At 38.7% G+C, this 27,853-nt stretch overlaps 1 protein-coding gene across 7 annotated transcripts; it reads right to left on the minus strand.

Annotated features, from left to right (window-relative positions):
* LOC128687861 (ATPase family gene 2 protein homolog A) lies at positions 1-27,808 on the minus strand. 7 transcript variants are annotated; one of them, XM_070083506.1, is made up of 12 exons: positions 27,723-27,808; positions 26,721-26,937; positions 25,379-25,558; positions 24,092-24,249; positions 23,619-23,959; positions 23,201-23,325; positions 19,743-19,884; positions 17,231-17,432; positions 15,394-15,669; positions 6,809-7,006; positions 449-613; positions 1-311 (listed from the first exon to the last, which is right to left on the minus strand). In XM_070083506.1, exons 2-12 carry the CDS (start codon positions 26,875-26,877, stop codon positions 102-104), a joined length of 2,154 nt encoding a protein of 717 aa, XP_069939607.1. In that variant the 5' UTR covers positions 26,878-26,937; positions 27,723-27,808; the 3' UTR covers positions 1-101. The 7 variants fall into 7 exon arrangements, 6 of the variants coding, with proteins under 6 accessions (XP_069939607.1, XP_069939603.1, XP_069939605.1 ...); XM_070083502.1 differs by having other exon boundaries at positions 23,619-24,249; XM_070083504.1 differs by lacking the exon at positions 27,723-27,808 and adding an exon at positions 27,699-27,719 and having other exon boundaries at positions 23,619-24,249.
* Between the last annotated feature and the right edge of the window lie 45 nt (positions 27,809-27,853).

Genomic DNA, 27,853 nt, shown 5'->3' on the forward strand with positions numbered 1-27,853 from the left:
TTAACTGCAGTTTTTATTTTCAATGATTAAACAAATATAAAATAAATATTTTAAATTACAAAAATTACTCTTAACAATTACTACCATTTGGATAAAAAATGTTAATATGAACATTGTCTATTACTGAGTAAACCATAACAGCATGCAAAACTTTTGTGCTTCTGAATAATTCGCTGTGATGTATTGGGAATTACGAATTCGAGTGTTTCATCGAGGGCAGCACCAGTTATGACAGTGCACTCAGAGTCACTTACTCTCACTTCATTCTCTCGCCTACTTCGAATCTTGACCTCCTCACAGAACTGAAGAATCTATAGAGACAAAAAGAAAATTATTAATGGCATTAAAGATTACAGAATGTAAAACCATGAATTACAATGTTTTATCAGTATGCATTTACTGTAATTAATGTTATACAAAATAAATATGTTAGATAATAATACATTACCTCAGAAACTGTGAAGGATGTTGTTTGGTTGACTAGGCTTTCGAATGATATATCATCTAAAAATGTGCATGGTTGCAAGTGTTTGTAAAGTATGAGGCATCTATCATTGGGGTCTGGTAAGTCAACAAAATAGTATTCATGGAAGCGGCCAGGCCGAATCACGTCCTGAAATATAAAAATTCTTTACATAGAGTGCTTTGTAATGTAGTTAGTACTCTAAAAAATACATATACAACAAAAAATGACTACATATAGGAGGTACAATACTATATGTTGCTACTTGGAATTTGTAACTCTGGCCTTCCCTTCAAGGAAGGGTGGACTGATGCTGGTGAAGGGCTCTTGATTCAAGAAACTGGAGCTATACTTCCCTTCCTCAGATCAAACCTGACTGCCTCCCATTCATCGGGTGCTGTGTAGAATGATAAAAATTTAGATAATTGGAACCTATTGTGTCTTTACACTGTCTCTACTCAAAAAATGGTATAATAATTTTTTGACTGTCTTTTTCATGTAAATCATTCCCAATCACAATATCTTTATAGGGCATGGGTAGGTGAAAATATGAAGTGCTTACAGTAATGTATATTGAATAAAAGCCCTGTCATGCTAAATATTGTCCAAAACAAGTCTACTCCCTAAACACTTCCCTATGAATTTAATATTGTGCTTTTATCAAACATAACAAAACAAAGCAATGCCCAAGCCTACATAACCTCTACATAATAATTCAATTGTAAATTCCTTTCCCAGACACAGCCTAACAAGTAGGTGAGGTTAGGTTAGATAAGATTTGTCAGGAAACAGGACAAGTGTTTCCTGACACGGGTCTTAGTCACATGATGACCCACAGGTGGAGCTATTCATCATCTGACCAAGCCCTTATCGGTCCACCCCTTTAAAAATTGGTTATAACCAATTGTTTCTTTTAACAAGTAGGTGATTCACAGCTCTGAGGTAGTGCCTTCAACTCACAGGTGAAAGACCCAGGACTAAGCCTCCAACTAGTAAAGATATCTGACAAGTTCACCTACCAGTAAATGAGTGTTAAACAACTGTTGCAGATGGCATCCTGGGGGATGGGATGGGGCTTTAAAATGAGTTGACATAAGCTAGAAACTCTTAGCTTCAGTGCCACCTGGTTGTCTGATATTTTTTCCACCCTGACATTATCCTTGCAATGAGAAGTATTTCCCCATTTTTTATTTTCCTCTACTTGTTTCTTCCTAGGCAGTAAGTTGGTAAACAGCAACCGCCCCCCAGGAAGGTACTACCGTCCTGCCAAGTGAGTGTACAACGAAAACCTGTAATTGTTTTACATGATCGTAGGATTGCTGGTCCTAGCTAGTAGGTTGGTAGACAGCAACCGCCCAAGGAGGTACTACCGTCCTGCCAAGTGAGTGTAAAATGAAAGCCTGTAATTGTTTTACATGATGGTAGGATTGCTGGTGTCCTTTTTTCTGTCTCATATTATTATTATAATCAAAAAGAAGCGCTAAGCCACAAGGGCTATACAGCTTCTGTCTCATAAACATGCAAGATTTCAGGTACGTCTTGCTACTTCTACGTACACTTAGGTCACACTACACATACATGTACAAGCATATACACCTACCATCCGACTTACGACCGAGTTCAGTTCCGAGAAACCGGTCGTAAGTCGAAATGGTCGTAAGTTGAACTTTACTACTGAATATCAACATAACATTTTTGTAATGACTTTATTTTATTGTTTTATTTTGGTATTTCATGTTTTACTTTACTTTTTATACTGTTAGTACTGTATTTTATACTGTAAGGTTTAGGATAAACACTGTGTACAACACAAACACTTGGTTATTTCCCAGAAATTTGGCATAAAAAACACGGTCGTAAGTCGAGTCGTCGTAAGTCGAGCAGGTCGTAAGTCGGATGGTAGGTGTATATACACACCCCTCTGGGTTTTCTTCTATTTTCTTACTAGTTCTTGATCTTGTTTATTTTCTCTTACCTCCATGGGGAAGTGGAACAGAATTCTTCCTCCGTAAGCCATGCGTGTTGTAGGAGGCGACTAAAATGCCGGGAGCAAGAGGCTAGTTACCTCTTCTCCTGTATATAATACTAAATGTAAAAGGAGAAACTTTCTTTTTTCCTTTTGGGCCACCCCGCCTCGGTGGGATACAGCCAATGTGTTGAAAGAAGAAAGAAAGGATTGCTGGTGTCTTTTGTCTGTGTCATAAACATGCAAGATTTCAGGTACGTCCTGCTACTTCTACTTGCACTTAGGTCACACTACACATACATGTACAAGCATATATATACACACCCCCCTCTGGGTTTTCTTCTATTTTCTTACTAGTTCTTGTTCTTGTTTATTTCCTCTTATCTCCATGAGGTAGTGGAACACAATTCTTCCTCCGTAAGCCATGCATGTTGTAAGAGGCAACTAAAATGCCGGGAGCAAGGGGCTAGTAACCCCTTCTCCCGTATAAATTACTAAATTAAAAATGAAAAACTTTTGTTTTTCTTTTTGGGCCACCCTGCCTTGGTGGGATACGGCCGGTGTGTTGAAAGAAAGAAAGATACTTGTTTCTTTCTATATTTTCTTATGTATGTACTGTATTTATTAAGTTTCTTTCTAAAGCCCCACCATTCCTAAATTCATGGCCAGATTTAGGCATAGGTTGACTAAGCTACAGCTCAGGGCCTTAGAATATAAAAGGCCTCAAAATTTTTCCTCTCCCCTATTCTTTACTAATACCTATGTCAACAGTTGGCTTTTTTGGGCCTCTTAAACATGACACAGCTTAGGGCATCAAAAGATCAAGCTCTGCATAAATTCAAGCTCTGATGAAATGACAATGTTAAATTTGTGAATAAAATACATCTAACACTTGGGTATATTTATTGCCAGAATGTTTTGCCTGTATGGCAGGCTTTCAAAGACAGAGGAGACTTTTATACTAGAGACAGGTATACAGTGGACCCTCGACTAACGCTATTAATCCGTTCCTGAGAGCTCATCGTTAGTCAAAATAATCGTTAGTCAAGTTAATTTTCCCCATAAGAAATAATGGAAATCAAATTAATCCGTGCAAGACACCCAAAAGTATTGAAAAAAAAAAATTTTAACACATGAAATATTAATTTTAATACACACAAACTGAAGAAGACATGCACAGTTACATGACACTTACCTTTATTGAAGATCTGGTGATGATTGATGGGATGGGAAGAGGGGAGTGTGTTGATGGTCTTAGTGTTTAGAAGGGGAATCCCCTTCCATTAGGACTTGAGGTGGCAAGTCCTTTTTCGGAGTTACTTCCCTTCTTCTTTTAATGCCACTAGGACCAGCTTGAGAGTCACTGGACCTCTGTTGCACAACATATCTGCCCATAGAGGCCTGTACCTCCTGTTCCTTTATGACATTCCTTAAGTGTTTCACAACATTGTCAGTGTCACCATTAAACACTTGTTCAGGTTTCAGTCCTTCACTGTCTATGTACTCCTTGAATTCCTGCACATATTTTTCAGCTGCTTTTTGGTCCAAACTGGCAGCCTCACCATGCCTTATCACACTATGTATGCCACTACGATTCTTAAATCTCTCAAACCAACCTTTGCTGGCCTTAAATTCACTTACATCACCACTAGTTGCTGGCATTTTTCTAATTAAATTGTCATGCAACTTCCTAGCCTTTTCACATATGATCGCTTGAGAGATGCTATCTCCTGCTATCTGTTTTTCGTTTATCCATACCAATAACAGCCTCTCAACATCTTCTATCACTTGCGATCTCAGTTTCGAAAACATAGTTGCACCTTTGGCAAGAACAGCTTCCTTGATTGCCGTTTTCTTGGCCACAATAGTAGCGATGGTTGATTGGGGTTTTGTGTACAACCTGGCAAGCTCGAAGACATGCACTCCTCTTTCATTCTTAGCAATGATCTCTTTCTTCATATCCATAGTAATTCTCGCCCTTTTTGCTGTAGGGTTGGCACTAGAAGCTTTCTTGGGGCCCATGGTGACTTATTTTGCAGGTGCAATCACTAAAAAGGCTGTGATAATGTTCCGATTGTATGCTTGGAAGCGACCGCAGTGGCTGGCTGGCTTGTAAACATTGGCCAGAAGTGGACGCGTCTCAGACGGAACGAATAGTGTTGGTCGAGTTTTTTAGCGCTAATCGAGGCAAAATTTTTGCGATAAAATGTATCGCTAGTCAGATTTATCGTTAATCGATGCCATCGCTGGTCGAGGGTCCACTGTATATGAAAATTTCAAAGCTCCTGTAACTATTGAATTGTTAGTGGAATATAGCTTCCCAGCTCAAGGTGACAGATTTCATAACTTCAGCTATGAAATTTATCCTATGATCAAATATGACATGGAAATATAGCAAGACTTTGTTCTCAATATGTAACCATCATATATAGTATTAGTAGCACTATGCTGATGTACCTGATTTTCCTTTACAAAAATTTTTAAAAACCACTCCTTACCCATACCTTCAAGAGCAGCTCATACATGGACAAATGCATCAAAGATTTATAAAAAAAAAAATTAATTTATGATAACATTAAGTTGTTAACAGCTTAAGAACTCAAGAAGATTTTATACAAATTGTTATTTTCTACCGAAAAAAGACACCATGATGATAAAGATGATGGTCAGGATCACTGTCATCACAGCAGGAGTAACTACACTATACAATCATTGGTTAAAAGTTGGAGATCATGCTCTTGCTTAACCCTGACAGTCAATGAATTACAGGTGCTCCTTGACTTACGATATTTTAACTTTATGATGGTGCAAAAGCAATAACTTTGAGGATGAAACTTGAGATGATTACCTAGCATGAAGACAGCAAGTCCATAACTTGTATTCACTTACAGTGGACCCTCCCTTTTCGTCTTTAATTTGTTCCAGTCTCTCCAACGAAACATGAAATCGACTAAAACTGAAACCATTTTCCCCATAAGAAATAATGTAAATCCAATTAATCCGTTTCAGACATCCAAAAGTATAAACAAAAAATACATTTTACAGAAAAGAACTATATTCCACAGCTTATTTATCTATCACAATTCATCTAATATGACATAATAAACAATATTAATAACATAGGAACATGATATATACTCTAGAATGAATAAAATATGTCATTACGTACGTGAGGAGTAAGTGGTGGTGATGTTGTTGCTGGGTTTATAAGAGCCACTGAGAGAAGCTGTACATATTAGTGGTAGTTTAAGCAGCAGCAGAAGCCACCAATACTATTCACACAAACAATGTAGGTAATTTATAAATAAGATATATTTATATTTTATAAATAAGAAATATTTACACTTACTGTACCTTAAGAGATGCTGGCATTGGTTTAGGGTGGTGGAAGATAGGCAGGGCGCATATGTTTGTCAATGGCCCTACATACCTCCAATAACATTGGAGGAGTCAGTTTCATGTCGTCCTTTTTCTATCACTTAATTGCTTAACTTATTTGCTACACTATTAATGCTACACTTTATCACTGGCTGGTGCTATATATATCGACTCCTGCTGCTTTAGTATCATACATATCGCAGAATCACTGAGTCACTGAAGAAGGCACATTCTCTCTCCTCTCTTCCTCCTCCACTTTGGTACTTTGCTAAGAGTTTTTTCTTGAATTTTATCGTGTTTCTCACCTTCTCTATCAACAGGCTGGCACTAGCAGCCTTCTTTGGGCCCATGTGGCTTATTTATCAGTCACACAGAATAAACAAGTGCAAAAAACAATGAATTATTACAAAGAGTCTCCTATGGCCTTGCAGGATAATGTTCACTCACCCATAAACAAAGTGACGCTGTCTCTTCAGAATACATGTGTGGGAGGTTGTGTGCACGGCACACTCGGACATGTACCATTACCACCAACGAGAATGGAAGAAAGCAACAGAAATGGAGCCAATATTTTTACCGTACCACCAACGAGAATGGAGCACAGCAACAAAAATGGAGCCAATAATTTTAGGGGAAAAATCGGCGATAACGGAAATGAGTGAAAACAGAGCCCAACGAAAAGGGAGGGGCCTTTGTACTTACTTTTCAATGCTGGTATTTAGTTAGTTACAGTAGTTATTTGTTTATTTACTTATTCAGTGACAGTAGTTATTTATTTACTTACTTAGCATATCATATTCAAATTACGATATTTTCGACTTACGATGGGTTTGTTGGAATGCAGCCCCATTGTAAGTTAAGGAGAACCAGTATACTTAACACAGCAATATAAAATTTTATTACATTAAATTAGACGATAGAATGAAGCTGAGTAATTCCTGATATAATTAAAGTATGTACTTTATACGAATATTATTAAATATAACTTATGAACAATTTACCTTATTTAAAAGATCAGGACGATTGGTTTCAGCAAAAATAAAGATGCCATCGTTGCGTACAATGCCATCCAGCTGAACCTTCAGATGATTTATAATACGACTCTCTACATCTGTGCCTCCATTTTCTCCGCCTGTCTTTATTCCAGCTAAGCCATCAAAATTTTCGAAGTGTATGATGCATGGAGAAGAATTATTAGCCTGAAAACATATAATTACAAACACTCAATGAAACTGAATGGTACAGAGGGATGACAAAAGTTCTAGAAAGAAATAAGATAGTGTATTGGAAAGATTTATAAAGAAGAAAAAGATCATTATGTTAAGAGACATGAATACCTGAATGAGAAATAAATAGCACTTTTTTTTTTTAAATAGCGTATGTTGTCAGGAATGGAAGTTTCAAGCAATATTTTTATATAGAATTTTATACAATGTGTGGTTTATTTTTCAATGTCACTTCTCTAATTTGCTTGGCACACTTAGTAATGCTCATCTCTGCCATTCAAGTGACCTAGAGACTCACAAAACATTAATAATAGAATAAGGGTAACCAGCCTCTATGACACATCACTCTTTACACATCCATATCAGCCAGCTGATCAGGCTACTCTGCAGTACTGTAATACCCAAAAAAGCTAATCCTGAATTGTAAGAATTTTGCACACTTGAGATATCTTTCCAGTGGGCAACAGTAAACAATATGATGTTCAATGAGGACAAATTCCAACTACTCCGTTATGGAAAACTGGAGGAGATAATAACTAGAACAGAGTATACTACAGACTCTGGCCATACAATAGAGCGGAAAAATAATGTAAGGGACCTGGGAGTAGTAATGTCTGAGGATCTCACTTTCAAGGATCACAACAGTGCCACGATCGCACGTGCAAAGAAAATGATAGGATGGATAATGAGAACTTTCAAAACGAGAGATGCCAAGCCCATGATGATCCTTTTCAAATCACTTGTTCTCTCTAGGCTGGAATACTGCTGTACATTAACATCTCCATTCAAAGCAGGTGAAATCGCAGATCTAGAGAGTGTACAGAGATCCTTTACTGCACGTATAAGTTCTGTCAAGCACCTTAACTACCGGGAACGCTTGGAAGCACTTGACTTGTACTCATTGGAACGCAGGAGGGAGAGATATATCATAATCTACACTTGGAAAATCTTGGAAGGAATGGTCCCAAATCTGCACACAGAAATCACTCCCTACGAAAGTAAAAGACTGGGCAGGTGATGCAAAATGCCCCCAATAAAAAGTAGGGGCACCATTGGTACACTAAGGGAAAACACCATAAGTGTCCGGGGCCCAAAACTGTTCAACAGCCTCCCATCAAGCATTAGGGGAATTGCCAATAAGCCCCTGGCTGCCTTCAAGAGAGAGCTGGACAGATACCTAAAGTCAGTGCCGGATCAGCCGGGCTGTGGCTCGTACGTTGGACTGCGTGCGGCCAGCAGTAACAGCCTAGTTGATCAGGCCCTGATCCATCGGGAGGCCTGGTCATGGACCGGGCCGCGGGGGCGTTGATCCCTGGAATAACCTCCAGGTACATCCTTCCTTCTACCAAAACTTTTTTATTTTTTTTTTTAACAAGTCGGCCGTCTCCCACCGAGGCAGGGTGACCCAAAAAGAAAGAAAATCCACAAAAAGAAAATATATCTTCTTATTCTTTTTAGTAATTTCTACAGGAAAAGGGGTTACTAGCCCACTGTTCCCGGCATTTTAGTTGACTTTTACAACACGCATGGCTTACGGAGGAAAGATTCTTATTCCACTTCCCCATGGATATACATGTAAAAGGAAAAGTAATAAGACCAAGAACTATTAAGATAAAATGAAAGAAAACTCAGATGAGTGTGTATAAATAAACATGTACATTTCTTTTTTTTTTTAACAAGTCGGCCATCTCCCACTGAGGCAGGGTGACCCAAAAAGAAAGAAAATCTCCAAAAAGAAAATACTTTCATCATCATTCAACACTTTCACCTCACTCACACATTGTGGCATGCAAAGAGTACGTAACCTTTATTCGGCGCATGGACACACCCTCATTTACAGGCTATCTCCCCCAACCAGCGAACCAGGTTGCTAAGAGTTGATGATGGGGCCCCATCGTTCAACTAGTGACCAGGTTCTAGCCAATAAGAAGGTGGGATTGGCAATCGCAGAGGTTATGTGGATACCGCTCTCCTGTCTGCCCTTGTCATTCCCATTCTAGAGCTGGTTGAAGCACGGTCTGCTATCTTGTGGCTTCTATTTCTGCCTTGCTTACCGTGGAGTGCACTATATTTATCACTGTACATAGTGTACATATTGCTGTTCTAAATTGGTGAAGGATAATATAAGTCTAAACTTTTTCTACTGTGTTTATTTGCTCCCATTACACCTGGGATAACAGGCCATTTGAAATCCTGGGTTGTAATATGGGGGCCTGTCCGGGAGCTGGACTTAGAGAAACGGTTGAGCTTAGGGTGAAGCTTGTAGCAGGAACATTGTGTAGCTTGCTGTTTCGCTTCGCTTTACAAATTTTGCGTGTCAGTTGCTTATGATCAGCCTTGCTATTGTGTGATCGTTCAACAGCTCGCTACTAGCTTGTTCAGTGTGCTCGCTTCGCTACGGTCAATCTTGTGTGCAGTCGGCTTTGCTTGTATGCGTATTCTGCAATCGTACTGTGCATAGCTAAGCGTGTTCTGCAAATTAACGTGTTATGTTGGGGTATTCGTACTGTGCATAGCGAATAACTTATGCCACCTAGACGAGTCAGACGCCTGGTGTCGGCATATACTTTGCATAACCTACCTAAATTGTCCCTACAGCGTTGTTGGCAAATTGCTCGTTCCATTGGCATTCCCTATAAACGCACTCTCACAGCTGCGCAACTGCGTTCACTTATTGCTGACATACTTATTGAAGAAGAGATGGCACATCAAACTCCTCCCTCTACGGGAGCTGGGGCAAAAACTCTTATGTTCTCGCATGAGGAAGATGATACACCTACGGAGCAAAATGGTCAGTATGGTGCAGCTGGGTTGTCTCGAGGTGAATCAGCGTCGTTGGCACTTGAGCTGGCAAAAATCACGCTGGAGCAAACTAGGGAACAGAGAGCATTCGCAAGGGAAGAATTTGATAGGGAAAGAGAAAGGAGGCAGTTTTCGCATTCTGTAAACGATTTCAGTTTACAAAAAGCAGTACAGCTTGTTCCCCGCTTCAATGAGGCCGAACCAGAGCAATTTTTCGAAAGCTTCGAAAATCAGGCTCGAGCCTTGAGGTGGCCGGAACAGCACTGGGCAGCGTTGGTTCATACAGCATTATTGGGTAAGGCACAGGAATTTACGTCGGTATTAACTGACGCTGAATTCTCTGATTATCAAGTAGTGAAGACCACAGTGTTGGGAGCATATACATGTATCCCAGCTAAATATCGTAAGACCTTCAAATTGAACAGGCGGCAGCTTGGTCAATCCCTGGTGGACTTTGTGAGACAGCAAACCAAAGCTTTTACCAGCTGGTATAAAGCGAGTGGTGTCTCTAACTTTGAGGAGCTGGTGCAGCTTATTCTGATTGATAACCTGCTGGAGTCTGTGGGACCAGAGGTTCGTGTCTTTCTGCAGGATCGTGACTTGACCACTGCATTGGAGGCGGCCAGGTTGGCTGATACCTTCGAAACGAACCGCTCCTTGTCCGAGCGGTCCCGTCTCTCTTTTCAACAGTCTGGCGTGAGCAGAGATCGACAACATTGGAGAATGAAGTGCCAGCCGGAGGGAGAGCGTCTACGTCATCCAACCAAGTCACCTGGTGAGCCACGCTTCTCAACATATGGTCCCCCTGCGGAGAGGCAAACTACTTATGGAGCATCTCGACAACAATATCCAGAGAGGCACCAGCCAGAACGACACCACTTGCAACGTCATCAGGGAGTAAAGGGCAAGCCTGTCGTTTGCTTCAGGTGCAATAAAGTAGGTCACATCAGTTCCAACTGCCCCCAAAAACCTCAACCCATCGGGAAAATCTCTAATATCCCTAGTAACATGTCCCCTAGAGAAGTAGAAAAAGGTATGGCCCCTTATTATTGCGAAAGTCTTATTTCCCTTCAGGAAAACTCAGAACCAACTAAAGTAAATACCTTTAGAGATACTGGAGCATATTGCTCACTTGTCAGAGAAGGAATATTACCCCTTTCAGAGAATACTTCCTTGAATTCCTCAGTTTTATTGGAAGCCTATGGAGGATCTATATATTCTGTTCCTTTGCATAAAATTTATGTACAGTGCAAATATTACACTGGGTACTTGACTGTAGGTATCTCAAAAGGATTTCCCATGAAAAATGCCATGTTATTACTGGGTAATAACATTACTACTGTTACTTCGTGTCCTGAACCTATAATGATTAATGCTTCTCCAGTGTTGGCCATAACTCGGGCAACATCCCAAGGGTTGTCTGGGGAGAATGTTGACCTATCCTTGGACGACTCCGATCTCGGAATAGCCACGTTGTTTTATGAGACACACCGGCCGGAGTCTCGTAAATCAAGTGAACAGACCCCGATCAAGCCTTCCTATTCCCAGGTTGCAGGATTGCCAGATGTCTCTGTTTCCATGCCCGAGGGACTGTCCTTCCGGGAGGAACAACGAAAGGACCCTTCTTTAAAATTCGCTTTTCAGGCAGCCATGGGTAAATCCTCTTTGGGTCATCCAGTCAAGTATGAAGTTAAAAATGATTATTTGGTTTGCACTGAGACTGGTAAGGAGATAGAGGGCCGGCAATTATACGACAGGTTAGTGGTTCCAACCAAGTATAGACCTCAGATATTAAATATAGCTCATAATACGTCATTAGGAGGTCACTTAGGAATTACAAAAACCTTGTATAGAATCACAAAAGAATTTTATTGGCCAAAATTAAAGAAAGAGGTGAAGAATCATATTAGGTGTTGCCGAGAATGTCAGCAAGTTGGAAAACCTGGACATTCCATTAAACCTGCACCTCTCCAACCCATACCTGCTGATGGAGAACCTTTTGCAGATTTAATTATAGATTGTGTAGGTCCACTACCTAAGTCAAAGTCTGGAAATCAGTATTTATTTACAATTATGGATAAAGTAACCAGATATCCTGAAGCGATCCCAATGCGTAGTATCAATACTAAAGCTATTCTCAAAGCTTTAACAAAATTCATTTCTTGTTTTGGCATTCCTAAAACTATACAAAGTGATCAAGGTACTAACTTCACTGCCAAAGCATTTAGGGAAGTATTAACTAGGTTAGGGATAATTCACAACTTATCCACTGCCTATCACCCTCAGTCCCAAGGCGCCTTGGAAAGATTCCACCAGACATTAAAAACAATGATGAGAAGTTTTTGCATGCACTTTCCGACAGATTGGGATGAATCTCTACCGTTGTTGCTGTTCTCAGTACGAGAGACGGTGCAAGAGTCTACAGGGTATAGTCCGTTTGAGCTGATCTTTGGGCACAATGTACGAGGTCCTCTTCGGGTGCTCAAAGAAGGATGGATGGGAGAAGACGTAAGCTCAGCACTCTACAACCCGTCTTCAAGGTTGCAGGTGGCACGTGAGTTAGCCACGGCTAACCTAAAGATAGCTCAAAGTAAGATGAAACAGAGGTATGACAGAAGTGCACAGTTCCGCTCCTTCCATCCAGGAGACAAGGTGTTGGTGCAGGAACCTATACCTGGCCACACCTTGAAAGCTAGATTTACGGGACCTATGCAGATAGTAAGTAGATTATCTGATTTAAATTATGTGGTAGCTCCCATTGATAAGACCTCAAAAACAAAAACTTACCACATTAATCAAATCAAGGCCTTTCATACACCAGATAAAGTCCCAGTAATGACTCTGTCCTCTACCTCTGAGGACGACTCTGACTCTTTGCACTCTATCTCTGAAATTAATACTAAACTTTCAAATTCTGTCCTCCTCAAGGATCCTAGCCCGTTAATGGATGGATTATCTGAAATACAAGCAACCAATTTAACTGAGCTTCTACAGTCATATCCTAATATTTTTTCGGATGTGCCGAAAAAATGTACGTTAGGTTACCATGATGTAGATGTGGGAAAATCTAAACCAATTAAACTCTCCCCCTACAGAGCTAATCCTGAAAAGCAAAGGCTACTTCAGCAGGAAGTAGACTTCTTGTTAGAACATGGTTTAGTGGAGGAGTCATCTAGTCCATGGGCTTCACCGTGCATCCTAGTAAAAAAGGCTGATGGAGGGTTTCGTATGTGCACAGACTACCGTAAAGTGAACGAGGTCACAATCACAGATGCTTACCCTCTTCCTCGTCTGGATGACGTAATTGACTTTGTGGGTAAGGCTACTTTTGTGTCCAAATTAGATCTCCTTAAAGGTTACTATCAGGTACCTTTGACAGATAAGGCGAAGGAAATCTCTGCCTTCGTAATTCCAGGAGGTCATTATCAGTATACAGTTACCCCCTTCGGAATGAAAAATTCCCCCTCTTCATTCCAGAAACTCGTCCATCAGGCTATTAAAGGACTTGAAGGCACGGCAGCATACCTAGATGATATTGTTGTGGTGTCTGATACTTGGGATCAACACCTACTTAGACTTAAAGCTCTGTTTGAGACCTTTAAGAATTCCCAATTAACAGTTAATTTATCTAAATCTTCCTTTGGCCAGGCCACTGTCACTTTTCTAGGCCATGAAGTAGGTAGTGGTAATGTTGCACCTAAACTTGCTAAAGTTCTTTCGATTAAAGATTATCCAGTTCCTCATGATAGGAAATCTCTTCAACGTTTCCTAGGCATGATAGGATTTTACAGAAGATTCTGTAAGAATTTCTCAGATATTGTAGCCCCTCTTACCTCTCTTACCAGTCATAAAGTTCCCTTTAATTGGACGTCAGATTGTAACACTGCTTTTAATAAAGCAAAAAGATTATTGTGCTCTGCACCCATTCTCCTGTCTCCAGACTTCTCCAAACCTTTTTCATTACAGGTTGATGCTTGTGAGTCTGGGGTTGGGGCGGTACTATTACAAATCGGGAACAAGGAGCTGCAGCCAATCGCATACTTTTCAGCTAAGTTCCAGCCACATCAGAGAGCTTACTCTACCATTGAAAAAGAAGCCCTCGCGCTGGTAATGGCTTTGGAACATTTCGATGTTTATGTGGGCCAGACATCGCAGGTGGTCACAGTCTACAGTGATCACAACCCGTTAGTCTATCTCCAAGCCATGAAGAATCACAACACAAGGCTTATGCGTTGGACGCTCAGGCTGCAGCCCTACAACCTAAAAATAAATTATATTGCCGGCAAAGAAAATGTGTTGGCAGACTCTTTGTCAAGAGTCTAGTTTAATATTTTATTTAGGTTAGGATGTATTTGTGGTAACCCCCCTTTCAAGCTCTTTTTTTTATCCCCTGATGTGGGGGTTTTTTTTAGTGAGGGGATACGGGCTACCGTCCGCTTGTATCTTGGACCTATGTTGGCCTATCTGACTGCTGTCTCACTCTGAGTTTAGGGTTTGGCTTTTGGTCACTAGGAAAGCTGAGCTCTATCTAAGAGTTGGATGGTGGAGAGGATAGGCGGTCCCATTATTTCGTGCCATGGCGGCACGGTTACCACTGGGAGGTGGCAGCCTAATCCTGAGCCTTCTCGGGGGTGGGGGTGTGGCATGCAAAGAGTACGTAACCTTTATTCGGCGCATGGACACACCCTCATTTACAGGCTATCTCCCCCAACCAGCGAACCAGGTTGCTAAGAGTTGATGATGGGGCCCCATCGTTCAACTAGTGACCAGGTTCTAGCCAATAAGAAGGTGGGATTGGCAATCGCAGAGGTTATGTGGATACCGCTCTCCTGTCTGCCCTTGTCATTCCCATTCTAGAGCTGGTTGAAGCACGGTCTGCTATCTTGTGGCTTCTATTTCTGCCTTGCTTACCGTGGAGTGCACTATATTTATCACTGTACATAGTGTACATATTGCTGTTCTAAATTGGTGAAGGATAATATAAGTCTAAACTTTTTCTACTGTGTTTATTTGCTCCCATTACACTTGGGATAACAGGCCATTTGAAATCCTGGGTTGTAATACACATAATCACTGTTTTTGCAGAGGTGCTCAGAACACAACAGTTTAGAAGCATATACGTATAAAGATACACAACATATCCCTCCAAACTAATAACATGTACATGTTAATACTATATACATGACTGCAAGATAGCAGGCATATGCTTCCACCCTCCAGACTTCCAGAATAGAGTGAACTTCAGGAAACCATCTATCTAGGTGTCCTTGAAAAGATACACCATTCCCTACTTTTCCTGGATAGCAGGCTGTCTAAGAACAGCAGATTAAAATTAAAATTATACCAAAAGTCAAAAAATAAGCACAACATTTTGTATTACTAATAACATAATGGAAGGAAGGCAAAAACAAAATGCTTATAATTTTCTTCCTGCAGACCAATAGGATACGCAGCAGTGACTTTCTCGAATACAAGTGCTGTGACATTACCATGATATTCTCCACATTGAAATTACAAAAAAAATTTATCAATGCACCAAATATTAATTTAAAGATTACCTGCATGAATATATTTGCTAGATTTTGTTCAGACTCTCCAAAATATTTGCCAAGTACAGTAGACCTCTTGACAGAGATGACATTCAGATGGAACTCTGTAGCCAGGGCCATAATGATGAAAGACTTCCCACAGCCAGGGGGTCCAAATAACAGAAATCTAGATGGTGGAGATATGCTGCACTTCTGAAACACTGGGCCATGAGCCAGTGTTAGGCTAAGTGATTCATGAAGTTTTGATTTTATCACATCATGGCCACAAATATCTGAAAGTTTAACCTGAAAGAAATTTATAAGAAAGATACAGCTATATATTAAAAATAATAAAATGAAAGAACATTGCAGCATCAATCTCATGATCATTAAAATACAAAATAAAATAATGAAGGAAATAAATAAGCAAACCAATAATTATGCAAATTGCAATAAAAAAATTCTGAGACAGTACAGGATAATGTACAAACACTGGATTGCAGAAATAAAAAGGTATCTGAATACAGGCTTAATGTCTCCGAACTCATCCCCTAACAGGGTATCACATCATCTCTTATTAAATTCTGTATGGTAGGCAAGAGTACTATTACTGTGAGACACAGTACATATCATACAGGCTTGGCACACCAGGGTATTATTTTGTAAACATAAAGGCCAGACTGACAATCAGGATTCCTTTCACACTACCTCTCTGAGGAACTGCTAATCATCTGCACACTACAACATTGATTATTTGTGTTTGACTTTATATATTAAAAAAAATAAATGATAAAATATTTTTTGAATAGTCAGTCATGAGATATCAGGTATAAATTCTAAAAATGTAATTCATTTTTGTAGCCCATGGTGTTTATACATTTATACTTTGCCTAAAAACATACAAATCCCACTTTTTATACAAGAGGCTAAATATATGTACATTTTAGTAGAATGATTTGTCATAGTAATAACAGCCCTGCTTAATAGAATACAATACTGCACTGCTACTAACTAATAACAAATGTGGAAACACAATTCCCAGAAAATAAATCATTTAATCCTTTCAGGGTCGAGACCCCTGATCCGTAACTCACTCTCATGGTCAAAAAATTAAAAAAAAAAATTATTTTTTCTCATGAAATGATAGAGAATCTCTTCCCAATCATAATGACACCAAAAGTATGAAATTTGATGGAAACCTTATGGAATGATACTCTTACGAAGTTAGTGGTCTCAACAATATTTACGCATCAGCGGTTTCGCCTACTTTGAGCCCTGTTTTCGCCCAATTCCAATGTTTCAGTCTACTAAAATCATAGCTATTTCACTAGAATTCCATTTGTTCTATTGATTGAGTACAAGAAACCGCCCATTTACCGATTTCAAAATAAATAATATCAGCACACTTGTGCAAGAATATTAGACTCACTAGTTGACATGTATTGGACGTGTGGCGTGATTTGTTTACACTTGAACATTGGCAAAAATCGAACATTTTCACTACTTTGTGCCCAATTTCAAGGTGCTTGTCATCGTCAAACCTTTCAAATTTATCTCTATTTCTGTAATATATCTTCCATTCTATCAAATGAGACCATGAAAACAAGAATACAACCATAAATACCATATGAAAATAGACTGCAAATTCGGAGATTTTTTCCCTCATTATGCACGGTGTGCTGCAGGATTTTTTTTTATACTGCGCACACTGACCACGAAGACCAATTCTTTCACATCTAGGCCTACCTTCCTTTTCCTGCTTGATCTGAGGGTGCTAGAATTTACATGTACTACTAGTACATCACAAATACTGGTGCATAAGACATACTAGTACATCAAAAACCCTGAAAGGGTTAAACTTTCTTACTTGTTTCTGAACAGTTGTGGAATCCCTGAGTGCTGCAGGCTTTATGGCTACCAGTGAAGCTTCCAAGTCTTGTTTTGTTAGTCTCTTTCCTTCTGCTTGCATAACTGCTTCCATTACGATACTTCGTAAGTCTCCTCCAGTATACCCATGAGCGTTAGCGGCTAAAGTGGCCAGGTCTGTTTCCTCTATATCACTAGGCACACTGAAAGTAATATATAAATGGTTATATTTGAATTGCTAATTAAAAAAGAGGAAAGGAAGTAATACAGTATAGAATTTTCGTAAATACATACATGTATAAATAATCAATTTTATAATTATGTTATTTTTATTTTTTATTATTATCACACTGGCCGATTCCCACCAAGGCAGGGTGGCCCGAAAAAGAAAAACTTTCACCATCATTCACTCCATCACTGTCTTGCCAGAAGGGTGCTTTACACTACAGTTTTTAAACTGAAACATTTAACACCCCTCCTTCAGAGTGCAGGCACTGTACTCCCCATCTCCAGGACTCAAGTCCGGCCTGCCGGTTTCCCTGAATCCCTTCATAAATGTTACTTTGCTCACACTCCAACAGCACGTCAAGTATTAAAAACCATTTGTCTCCATTCACTCCTATCAAACACGCTCACGCATGCCTGCTGGAAGTCCAAGCCCCTCGCACACAAAACCTCCTTTACCCCCTCCCTCCAACCTTTCCTAGGCCGACCCCTACCCCGCCTTCCTTCCACTACAGACTGATACACTCTTGAAGTCACTCTGTTTCTCTCCATTCTCTCTACATGTCCGAACCACCTCAACAACCCTTCCTCAGCCCTCTGGACAACAGTTTTGGTAATCCCGCACCTCCTCCTAACTTCCAAACTACGAATTCTCTGCATTATATTCACACCACACATTGCCCTCAGACATGACATCTCCACTGCCTCCATCCTTCTCCTCGCTGCAACATTCATCACCCATGCTTCACACCCATATAAGAGCGTTGGTAAAACTATACTCTCATACATTCCCCTCTTTGCCTCCAAGGACAAAGTTCTTTGTCTCCACAGACTCCTAAGTGCACCACTCACCCTTTTCCCCTCATCAATTCTATGATTCACCTCATCTTTCATAGACCCATCCGCTGACACGTCCACTCCCAAATATCTGAATACATTCACCTCCTCCATACTCTCTCCCTCCAATCTGATATCCAATCTTTCATCACCTAATCTTTTTGTTATCCTCATAACCTTACTCTTTCCTGTATTCACTTTTAATTTTCTTCTTTTGCACACCCTACCAAATTCATCCACCAATCTCTGCAACTTCTCTTCAGAATCTCCCAAGAGAAGTTGACAGGTAATACAGTTTTGCATTTCTCACCTTCAGTGACTTCAGATTATGTGCAATAGTTTTCGACAGTATAGTAACTAGCCAGAATTAAGTGCTACTGTCCTGTAGTAAGAGTGTGAAACAGAAACTTGGTAAAGTTTGCACTTTGGCAGGATTGTTGGTCATTTCTCTGTCTCCTGAACATTTATGGTAGCAGGTATATATTACAAACTTCAATGTATATTTGATATATACTTTAATTTCTTATTTGTTGTTTAACAGTTCTTATTCTTGTAATGTCTCCTTTTCCAACAGAAGCACAGGGCTAGTTACTTTTTCTATGTAGAATTACTAAAAAACCTAAGTAGTAGGTTGGAAGACAGCAACCGCCCAGGGAGGTACTACTGTCCTGCCAAGCGAGTGTAAAACGAAAGCCTGTAATTGTTTTACATGATGGTAGGACTGCTGGTGTCTTTTTTCTGTCTCATAAACATGCAAGATTTCAGGTACATCTTGCAACTTCTACTTACACTTAGGTCACACTACACATACATGTAGAAGCATATATATACACATCCCTCTGGGTTTTCTTCTATTTTCCTTCTAGTTTTTGTTCTTGTTTATTTCCTCTTATCTCCATGGAGAAGTGGAACACAATTCTTCCTCCGTCAGCCATGTGTGTTGTAAGAGGCGACTAAAATGCCGGGAGCAAGGGCCTAGTAACCCCTTCTCCAGTATAAATTACTAAATTTAAAAAGAGAAACTTTCGTTTTTCTTTTTGGGCCACCCCGCCTTGGTGGGATACGGCCGGTGTGTTGAAAGAAGAAGAATTACTAAAAAAGAAAAAAATAATAATACTGTAGCCACAAATATAGTAACCTTTCAATTTACAAAACTTTGATTTAATGGACTTTGGAGATGTGGGACAAAATCCACTGGGTCAACTGATTTGGAAATAATGGACATAGTCCAATGGTTACAGAATTGTCCAGTATTGTTACAATTATGGCAAAACAATATCATCTCTATCCATCACAATCACCATTATCAGCCTCTCGCTCTCCCTCCTTTCCCAATTAGTTGATTAAATGGAGAATTTACAGCTAAACCCATGCATGTCATTCACAATGAACGAAGATGATTTAAAACAACTTAACTCATGAGGTTAATTAAATAAATATGTGTAGCATACTTTACAAGAAGCTTCTGAAGGATGTCTCTTCTGGCAGCCTCATTAGGAGATGATAACATCACATCATAGGAGAGTCTGCCGGGTCTGCGTAATGCTGCATCTAGAGTCTGCGGTTTTACTGCTGTAGCAATTACGATTATGCCTGTTGATTAACAATAAAGAATGAGAAAAATGTGTAAAATCCCAACTTGAGGTTGGAAACAGACAGAAATGTAACTTATGAGAGATAATCTTTAATTATATATTGGAACAGTGTGTTGGTACTTTGAATTAGTACTTTGTGTTGGATCTGTGTTGGTACCTTGTATTGGTATTTTACGTTCATGCTTTTCACTGGTACTATACTTTGTGTTTGAACTTTCTGCTGGTATTCTGTAATGAAATAAAATCTAGGAAGACTCAAGCAAACTTTGACAAGGTAATTATTGACATATCACTGTTCTGCCTACTGGTACAAATATTCAAAAACTTATACATGTATATTACTGGAAACAGATACAGTACTGGTAAGACACAAAGGCAACAGTTAAGCATCTTTATTCCGAAACATTTCGCCTACGCAGTAAGCTTCTTCAGTCGAGTACAGAAAGTAGGCAGAAGCAGAAGAGATGTGAAGACGATGTAATCAGTCCATTACCCCTGAAGACGTAGATTTGAGGCTGTCAGCCCCTCAGCCTGAAGAAGAGTTCTGTTCCATAGTCTGAAACAATGTGAAGATCAAGCAACAGTGTGGAGACTTATATACTGTCAGAAGGAGAGGTGTAGAGTAGTAGAAGAGAGAATGTAATCACCAAGAGGTGACATACCTCTCAGATCCAACCATTCTCACTTGAAAAAGTTGTCCAAGGTGTTTTCTCTTCTGTACCAAGATGCCATTGTTTTGCAGTGTCTTACAGAGTGGTATAAAAATGGTATAAAATACCTGTCGGTATTGTATACTTTGTTGAATCAATACCTGTTGGTATTGTATACCATTTTTATACCACCAACCTGTCGGTACTATATACCATTTTGACAGATACAGTACTGTACCTGTGAGAGAAGTTTGATTATACAAGAAACTGCTTCTTGAATTATTCATAAGCTTTCAACTTCTAGAGACCTATCTCATTCCTATTCACACACTGAGAATGTTCGTCCTCTCTTTCATGCAACCCTTTTACCTGGGACATCACACGATCTCAAAGACCAGCCTTTATTATTCAAGGTTACAATTAAGTATTTCCTTGTACTTTTTTTAAATAATCCCTTACCTTCACATGCTATTATCGATAAAAATAATACAGCCTCTCCTCTCTTAGCAATGTACTCATTTACCAACAACTTGGACTTACGATGGCCTCTCTGACCAGTATGCATACCTAAATAATGCATATTAGAGCTGATTTCCTCTTTTCTGTTTATTACAATATGCAGTACATTACTGTCCAAACATTTAAAAATATACTAAAAATGTTATAAATGGTGCAAGGGTGACATTAACCCTTAAATGGTCCAAACGTATATATACGTTTTTTCAACATCTGAAAGTATGTAAAAAAATGTAGATCTTTTTTGTTTTACATTTGAAAAAGTGTAAAAAAAAATTTATCTGCAATTTTTTTTTTTTTATATTTGAAAATATGTAAAAAAAGTAGATTTACTTTTGTAGCACTACGAATTTGAACGTCAATCTCTTTGGACCGTTTAAGGGTTAAATCAATATCAAAGATGGTCGACATAAACCCACTACCATTATAGTATGCTCCTTGTTAAGTGATGAATTTATTTACCAACAAAGTATTAGGAACAGAACTCCATCGTTAAGTGAGGAAAGGCTGTACTGTATTTTTAAATAATTTCTTTGTTGAATCATCAATCAAAATATTGAGATATGCTACTGGTATAAAATAACCTTCAAAATTCAACACATCATCATTATTACTGTGTATTAAAAAAAGGAGCACTAAACTTGTGCAGGTCATACATTGCTGCTGTGTGGAATTAATGTGGGTGCAAAATTAATTAATTAATGTCTAAGATGGTTCCATAGGTTAGTTTCTGTTAAAAAATCAAAAAGAGAGTCTGTGTTGAAGGTCAGAGTGCATTATGAAGTTGAAAGTAAATTCTGCATACTCTCTGGTAGATAGGACAGACAAGATATGGTGAACTAATAGCTCAACCTGACAGTACTAGCAGAGAGACACTGGGTGTCTCTCCATGTGGTATCCATGTAGGAGTCATTTTTGTCTGAGTCACAACTGTGAGTGTATAGTTTCCCATACCTGACAGCAATGGAAAGAAGACAGCCAGGAACCCAATCATGGTTTGATAGAAAACAATATGTTGTTCTCTAACTGGAACAATGATGTTGCCAGCTGTTTCAAAGCTGCTGAGAGAAAGTGCTGAAAAATGGTTGGAAAAAGAGGCCCATCTGCGGATGATTGTTATGAAGTGGATAGAAAACTGAATGGCAGAGTCTGCATGTTCATTGCTTTGAACATCAGTGTGCCCAGGGATGCAACATAAGTATTGTATTGCATTCAAAATATAATGGAATGTGGAGCCAAATTTCTGGATACCTTGTAATTACTCTGGGAGTCAGAAAGAACAACAGTTAAGAAGGTACACATGGTTGTAAGTGCATGATAGCAGTAAATATTGAATATAACTCTGCTGCTAAAAATGCTGCTGACTCAAGTAAACATCCTCGGATTACTTTATTTGGATAAACAGCTGCATACAAACCCCATCTGGAAATATGAAACAGTCTGTTACATAGCTTTAGAATGTGATTGAAACTGTTCAATGGAGAGTGAACAGAAGTTCATAGTAGACCTGAACCTTCAGACATGGAAGGGGGAAGGAGATAATCAATGCTGTCATGTTAAAACACAAGAGGGTTTTTGACTGAAGTTGAAATACGCAGATACGGAGCAAAATAGGATGATTTGTAGGGTGCATAAATCTGTAGTGGAGGGAAGAAGGGGTAGAAGTCATCCTAGAAAATGTTGGAGGGAGGGGGTAACAGGTGTGTGTGTGAATATATTAGGCAGGAGTGAGTGGAGGCAAGTGGCTTTTTGGCTTGATGTGCTGATGGACTGCAAGCCAGGTAATATTTATAAAGAAATTCAGGGATACCGGTTAGCCTGAGCTGAGTCCTGGAGGTGGGAAATACAGTGCTAACACTCTGAAGAAGAGGTAGAGATACTGATATCTGGAAGAACATCAGTGAGTGATGGAGAGAGTGTTTCTTCTTTTTTGGATCATCCTACCTCAGTGGGAGATAGCCTGTGTTGAAAAAATATCTTTTTGCCAGTAAAGGGTTCTTGATCCAAGGAATTTGAGCTATTCTCTCTTTCCTAAGATTAAACCTGATTACCTCCCATTCATGGGAGGTTATCATTTTCCTGTCTAAGTGTTTTGTCACTTTATCGATCAGTGTTCATGACACTCTAATCCAGACATATATATATTACCTTCACTGGTGGTACCAAGGCCATCCATGAGATGCAGCAGTGCTGTCACTATCCCAGTGTCTCCACCCTTGTCTCTGGAACTGCACAACATATCCAAGTCATCAATGAAGAGAAGACATGGAGATCTGTAAAAAATATAAGACAAAAAACTGAAGTTTTCTGGCACTTTTTTTTACTTACATGTCAATATTTTCTATCCACATTTGTCTGAATGATAAAAAAATTGAGGATTTCCACTGTAAACAGTATCTTGCTTTCCTAAATATACCGTATTGTAGTAGAAAAAAAGCATTATATAACTTCACACTCTCTTCAAGAACATGAGAAATTATAACAAATACCTAAGTTATAAGTACAGTACATGTAGTATGCAAAAATTATCAATGTATATCAGAAGTTTATAATGTAAAATACTAACCTGTTTAGAGCCTTATCAAAAAGCTGCTTCATTCTTTGTTCAGTTTCTCCTCGAAATTTGCTTTTCACATCATCAAGCTGCATGCTGACACATTTATTGCCATACTTCGTTTTCAGGGCTTTACCTATTAAACTTTTCCCACAACCCGAGGGCCCACTAATCAATATACCTTTCACTGGCTTCACATTGGTGACAGTTGTAGAAAATAGCATGTCAACCTGATGATGCAGTGTTTGGAGTTCGTGTTGATAGCCACCAATATCTTCGAAACTAATTCCCTTCATAGGTATTGAGTTTGATTCAGTCACACTTTCAGCAAATACTTGTGTCTGCCAAATGCACTGAAAAGGTGTTTTTGAACACTGAGGAGTTGGCACTGCAAACAATTTGACATTCTGAACTTTCAGAACTATTTCTTGACTTAAATAGTGAATAAAAACACACATACCAGTGCAAAGAAGTAAACTATTTACCACAAGCTGTTCTTTTAAGAACTGTATGAACGAAACTGAGCTGCATAATTCTTTGTGGGAGAGAAGACAAAATGAAATTTCTTCTGCATACAGCTTAACACACTCTGAAGTTAAAGTAACTTCATCCCCTTCATGTAAGTCCATATCTAAAGGAACACCTGAAAATAGTCAAGAACAATTACAAAAGAATTACATTTACAATAAATATATAAGCATTCTTATTAAAATATGGGCAATTTATATCATAATAAGCATATACAGTGGAACCTCAGTTTTCAGATGCCCTAGTTTTCATATGATTCGGTTTTCAAAGACTTTTTTCGTCAAAATTTTGTCCCACTTTTCGTTCATCTGCTCGGTTTTCGTACAGTTGAAAATGGTCCGTACCAAACTTGTCCGTCTGCTTGCATGACTCTGCCATTCATTTCCCAGAATCAAACACCCACACAAAACATCCCATGCATTCATGATTCAGTCTGCCTTTGTTTCTCATTGAGCTAACCACTGAAGAGCTGCAAGACCTTCAACTAGGACAGCAACAGACCACAGCTGAAGAAATTGCTTCAGAGGAGGAGGAAGAGAGAGGGAAGAGCGTGCTTTCTTCAGTGATTAATGACATGTGTGCAAAGTTGAATGAGTTGCAAAGTTTTCTGGAGAAATATCACCCTAACAAAGCTGTTGCAAGCCGTGTCTGCAACATGTTCAATGACAATGCCTTGTCCCATTTTAGGCAAATCTTAAAGAGATGCCAGTAAGAGACCTCTCTGAACAGACTTTTTGTGCGACAGGGGTCCAGTGACACTGAAGCTGGTCCTAGTGCCAGTAAAAGACAAAGAAGGGAAGTAACCCCGGATAGGGCCATGATACCTGAATTTCTAATGGAAGGGCAATCCCCTTCCAAACAATAACCTCTCCTCCTCCCTCTCCCCTCCTTGCCGTCTTCCATATGCCAACAAGAGTCTTCAATAAAGGTAAAAGTGACATTAAATGTTCATTTATTCATTTCATTAGTCATTTATATTTATTTCTCATTGTTTTCTGTATGTAAAACTATAGTTATTCTCTATAAAATGTATTTTTTGTTAATATTTTTGGGTGTCTGAAATGGATTAATTGAATTTACTGTATATTATTATTGGAAATATTGCTTCAGTTTACGTATGATTTGGTTTTTGTCAGACTTTTCGAATGGATTAATCACGAAAACTGAGGTTCCACTGTACTGTATTTAAGAAGTACAGTGAACAGGATATTTTATTTTTTTTAAAAACAACTTAAAACCCTTACTTTCAGAAATAATGGTAGCGTTTTCCTTTACTGTCTTATCCAAGACAAGTAAAGCAGGAAAAGAATTAGTCTTGGTTATAAGTTTAACAAACCGACCATTAAAGCCTCGTTTGGCTGCCAATACAGGTAGCATGGCGATACTTAGAGAGTGGATGTCTTGAAGTTTCCTCTGAGTTTTAGCTGTAAAAATATAGAATATGTTGTCAATTTAGCAGACTGATGTATGCTTCAATATCTGTTTCTTCTCTTAACATGCTCAGAAACTTTCAATGATATATATTTTGTAATATCTGCAGTGTCGACTTTTGCAGGTCTTCTAGGATTGTAACCTCCCATGAATCTGTAGGGAACAACTGTATTTTACATGTACTGAAAGAGGCAAGCACCTACAAAAATAAAGCCAAGGCTAAGAGTAAAGTTTATGGAATAGCTGTTTACTAAAGTTACAGACTACAGCACTGTTAATGTCAACAAAGCAAATCCCTCTTATGTGATTTTTACAGTCTGCAGGAAAGTAAGGAACTGTTTCACATACAGCACTGACCCAAGGTCAGTGCTGTATGGCCCTTATGGATTTAGTGCAATAATAATAATAATAATAATAATAATAATAATAATAATAATAATAATAATAATAACAACAACACCCAATGTGCTGGTAACAGGAGAGGTAATATGAACTAATCTGAAGTGTATTAGTGTGATGAAATGTAAGTTTAATATTCAGATGGTAAAGGTGTTACTTAATTAAGATGCTGTTAATGAGTAGGAAATGAAAAGTAGAGGTTTCTTCACTAAAGAGATAGATGGGTTTAGGAGAGGAGAGTCTTCCATCAAAAGCATACACAAAGTTCGTGAAATTAGATAGTTAGCCAAAATTAGGAATGAACTATAAATAATGTAAATGTCACCATAAAGAAACTTGAGAACATAGATGCAAAGGGCACATATATAACCATCATCCAGTATTCATCCTGATGCAAATAACCTTTTCTGACTTAAGAAATCGTAATGACACGATTGCAAATAAACCATACCCCCGGCCGGGATTGAACCCGCGGTCATAGAGTTTCTGACTTTGTCAAGTCATAATGTCACAAGCATATCTACACCAACTACATGTAACATTTACAAAATGCTACATAAGATAAATCTGTGTAAAGAAATAGAGATAATGTCACAAATTTATGGTCAATATGGCAAACATACTCAGTACAGTACAAATAATTGAACTATTTTCAATTTTTTGAAAAGTGTTTAAATAAACAATGCATACATATATTTCCACATAAGCAAATTAACACCGCATCACAAAACATATTTTTCAAATGAAGTAACTAACCTTGTAGTGCTGCCGTTGGTGTAAACGCCACCTTAACCAACATACTGGATGTAGATCCATTTTGGCTTTTCTTCTTTTTGGATTGGGACTTTTTAGGCGAAACCTTTTTAAATGAATCCATTCTCTCTTCTTCCAAAACTTCTGGGTAACTGGTCATAACTTCATAATGAAGTATGTACAGGTAATGTATTCACAAGCAAACATTTTGTGTAACATTCTGGAAAAACAAAAATAATAATAGTTACAGTGTCAGTGCTTTAACAACACCAATAATAGTGCATTACAATATAAACTTACAATACAAAGCCTTATTTAATGTTCTTTTGTATCAATCCTACATAAGATAATAATTGCATTATTATTATTATTATTATTATAATCAAAAAGAAGCGCTAAACCACAAGGGCTATATAGCGATAATAACTGCATTATTATTATTATTATTATTATTATTATTATTATTATTATTATTAGCCTATAAAATTGATTTGTGAAAAAAACTGGGCAGTTAAAACAAGCTAAACGAGAGGCAACAACCAGACAGATAAAACAGATGCTAACAAGAGGCAACAACTGAGCAGTTAAAACAAACCCTAAACAAGAGGCAAGAATTGGGCTGTTAAAATAGATCCTAAGCAAAAGTAAGACAACAGTTGGGCAGTTAAAACAAACCCTAAACAGACCCTTAACAAGAGAACAATTGGGCAGTTCAAACAAGCTAAACGAGAGGCAACAACTAGGCAACAATTGGACAGTTATGATATATGTATACTTAAAGCTTCAGGTAACAAACTGGAGAGATTTAAAACAGCAAAACAAAGTTTGTGGCCACATTACATATGGAAGCACGACTGAAAAATGAGAGGCATTCAGGTTCGATCCAAGTAATAGGATAGTAGCTCCACCTCCATGGATCAAGTGCCCTTCACCGGCATCAAGGGTTTGAGGCAACAACTGGGCAGTTTATAACAATCTTACTTAATCTCAAATACTTATGCCAACCTTGTTGTTTCTATTTGGGTTGTATAGGGCCACCAGAGGTGACGCCGTATTGAACCCTGCTTCCCGGTGCTCGGGGAGTCACTCAACTGGTACCTTAATTTAGTCCATCAATAATAATAAAAATCTTTATT

This window comes from Cherax quadricarinatus, chromosome 10 (assembly GCF_038502225.1).
Source record: "Cherax quadricarinatus isolate ZL_2023a chromosome 10, ASM3850222v1, whole genome shotgun sequence".
NCBI lineage: Eukaryota > Metazoa > Arthropoda > Malacostraca > Decapoda > Parastacidae > Cherax > Cherax quadricarinatus.

Bases quoted from the DNA above. Each gene is read 5' to 3' on its own strand.
- LOC128687861 (XM_070083502.1), bottom strand. From the start codon at position 26,877: ATGACCAGTTACCCAGAAGTTTTGGAAGAAGAGAGAATGGATTCATTT. The intron at 7,007-15,393 runs GTAATCTTTAAA...ATATGTTTTCAG, and splicing joins TAGCAAATATATTCATGCAG to GCTAATAATTCTTCTCCATG. The intron at 614-6,808 runs GTAAATTGTTCA...TTTATATTTCAG, and splicing joins GTCCTGATCTTTTAAATAAG to GACGTGATTCGGCCTGGCCG.